The 1,718-nt window shown below is 42.7% G+C and overlaps 1 protein-coding gene across 1 annotated transcript; it reads left to right on the top strand.

Annotated features, from left to right (window-relative positions):
- Window positions 1–25: 25 nt before the first annotated feature.
- Window positions 26–988, top strand: LOC112666886 (olfactory receptor 7C1-like). The gene has a single exon (XM_025458366.3). The coding sequence runs from the start codon at window positions 26–28 to the stop codon at window positions 986–988; it is 963 nt and encodes a 320-aa protein (XP_025314151.1).
- Window positions 989–1,718: the final 730 nt, after the last annotated feature.

Genomic DNA, 1,718 nt, shown 5'->3' on the forward strand with positions numbered 1-1,718 from the left:
TTCTCTTTCCCGTTAGTTCATCCACATGGAATCAGGAAATCAAACACACACGTCAGAATTTCTCCTCCTCGGGTTTTCAGGGAAGCTAGAGATTCAGTTCATGCTCTTTGGGATGTTCCTATCTGTATACTTGGTCACCTTCGCTGGGAATCTGCTCATCATCCTGGCCATCTGCTCAGACTCCCATCTCCACACACCCATGTATTTCTTCCTCGCCAACCTGTCCTTTGCTGACATCTGTTTCACCTCCACCACCATCCCCAAGATGCTGTTGAACATTCAGACTCAGAGCAAAACCATAACATATGAAGGATGTCTCAGTCAGATATTTTTTTTCATTGTGTTTGGATGCCTGGACAATTTACTCCTGACCGTGATGGCCTATGACCGCTTTGTGGCCATCTGTCACCCCCTGCACTACTTGGTCATCATGAACCCCCAGCTCTGTGGACTGCTAGCCTTGGGGTCTTGGTGCGTCAGTGTCATGGGCTCCCTTCTCGAGACCTTGACCCTTTTGAGGCTATCTTTCTGCACAAACATGAAAATCCCACACTTTTTTTGTGATCTTCCTGAAGTCCTGAAGCTTGCCTGTTCTGACACCCTCATCAATAACATAGTGGTGTATTCTACAACTGGGCTTCTGGCTGTGATTCCTTTCCATGGAATACTTTTCTCATACTATCAAATTGTTTCCTCTGTACTCAGCATTTCCTCAGCTGCAGGCAAGTACAAAGCCTTTTCCACGTGTTTGTCTCACCTCTTGGTGGTCTCCTTGTTCTATGGCACAGGCCTGGGGGTCTACCTCAGTTCTGCAGTCACTTCATCCTCTAGAATGAGTCTGGTGGCTTCAGTTATGTACACCATTGTCACTCCCATGCTGAACCCCTTCATCTATAGCTTGAAGAACAGGGACATGAAGGGGGCTCTGAGAAGTGTCCTGGGCAGGGTGGTACCTGTCAGCATTGGGACCATTATAGGATTCTCCTGAGTAGCTGGCACACAACATGGAGGCCCAGAAATCCTGGCATCTTTCATCCACTATTGATATTTTTCCCCAGGTGTACACAAATTAAAGCAGTTCTCTCCTTGGGTCTTCCTTGTCTTCTCTATTTTCCTTCAGGTTATATGTTGGGTTCCTCTTTTCACTTTATAAACAGTCTTTTTCACTTGGTGTGAATACAACCTGTATTTTCTCAGTAATATTCAATGATGGTTTGGATTTCTTAAAAAACTAAGTCAGACTTCATGTAGTTAATATCTATCCTCAAAGTGATGGGATGTGTGCCTATTTTGGAAATGTCCTGAAAACTCATTTACAGAGATGATTTTCTTTGGTCACTTGAATAACATCAACCCAAAGATTTGCCCTTCCCAATTTTTCTTGATCTGATTCACTTTCCTTCCAGTCACATCAACTTTACTAAATTTCTCTGCTTGTCCACGATATAGATTCCTTGAATTTCAGAACTCTTAACTAACTTTGAAACTGAAGTACCTAGTACGGTTCTCAGGATGGAGTTAATGCTCAGTGAATTTTTGTTTTGAGTGAAAAATAGATGAGCAGATGGTAAAATACAGTCAGAACCATAAAATAAAAATCTGTTGTTTTAATGAAAGCTTTTGAGGTGGAAAAGAAATGTTTTTTTTTGTTGTTGTTGTTTGTTTGCTTGTTTGATTTTCGTAGGCTCCATGCCCAGCATGGAGCCCAACACTGAGCT

This window comes from Canis lupus, chromosome 20, assembly GCF_003254725.2.
Source record: "Canis lupus dingo isolate Sandy chromosome 20, ASM325472v2, whole genome shotgun sequence".
Taxonomy (NCBI): Eukaryota; Metazoa; Chordata; class Mammalia; order Carnivora; family Canidae; genus Canis; species Canis lupus.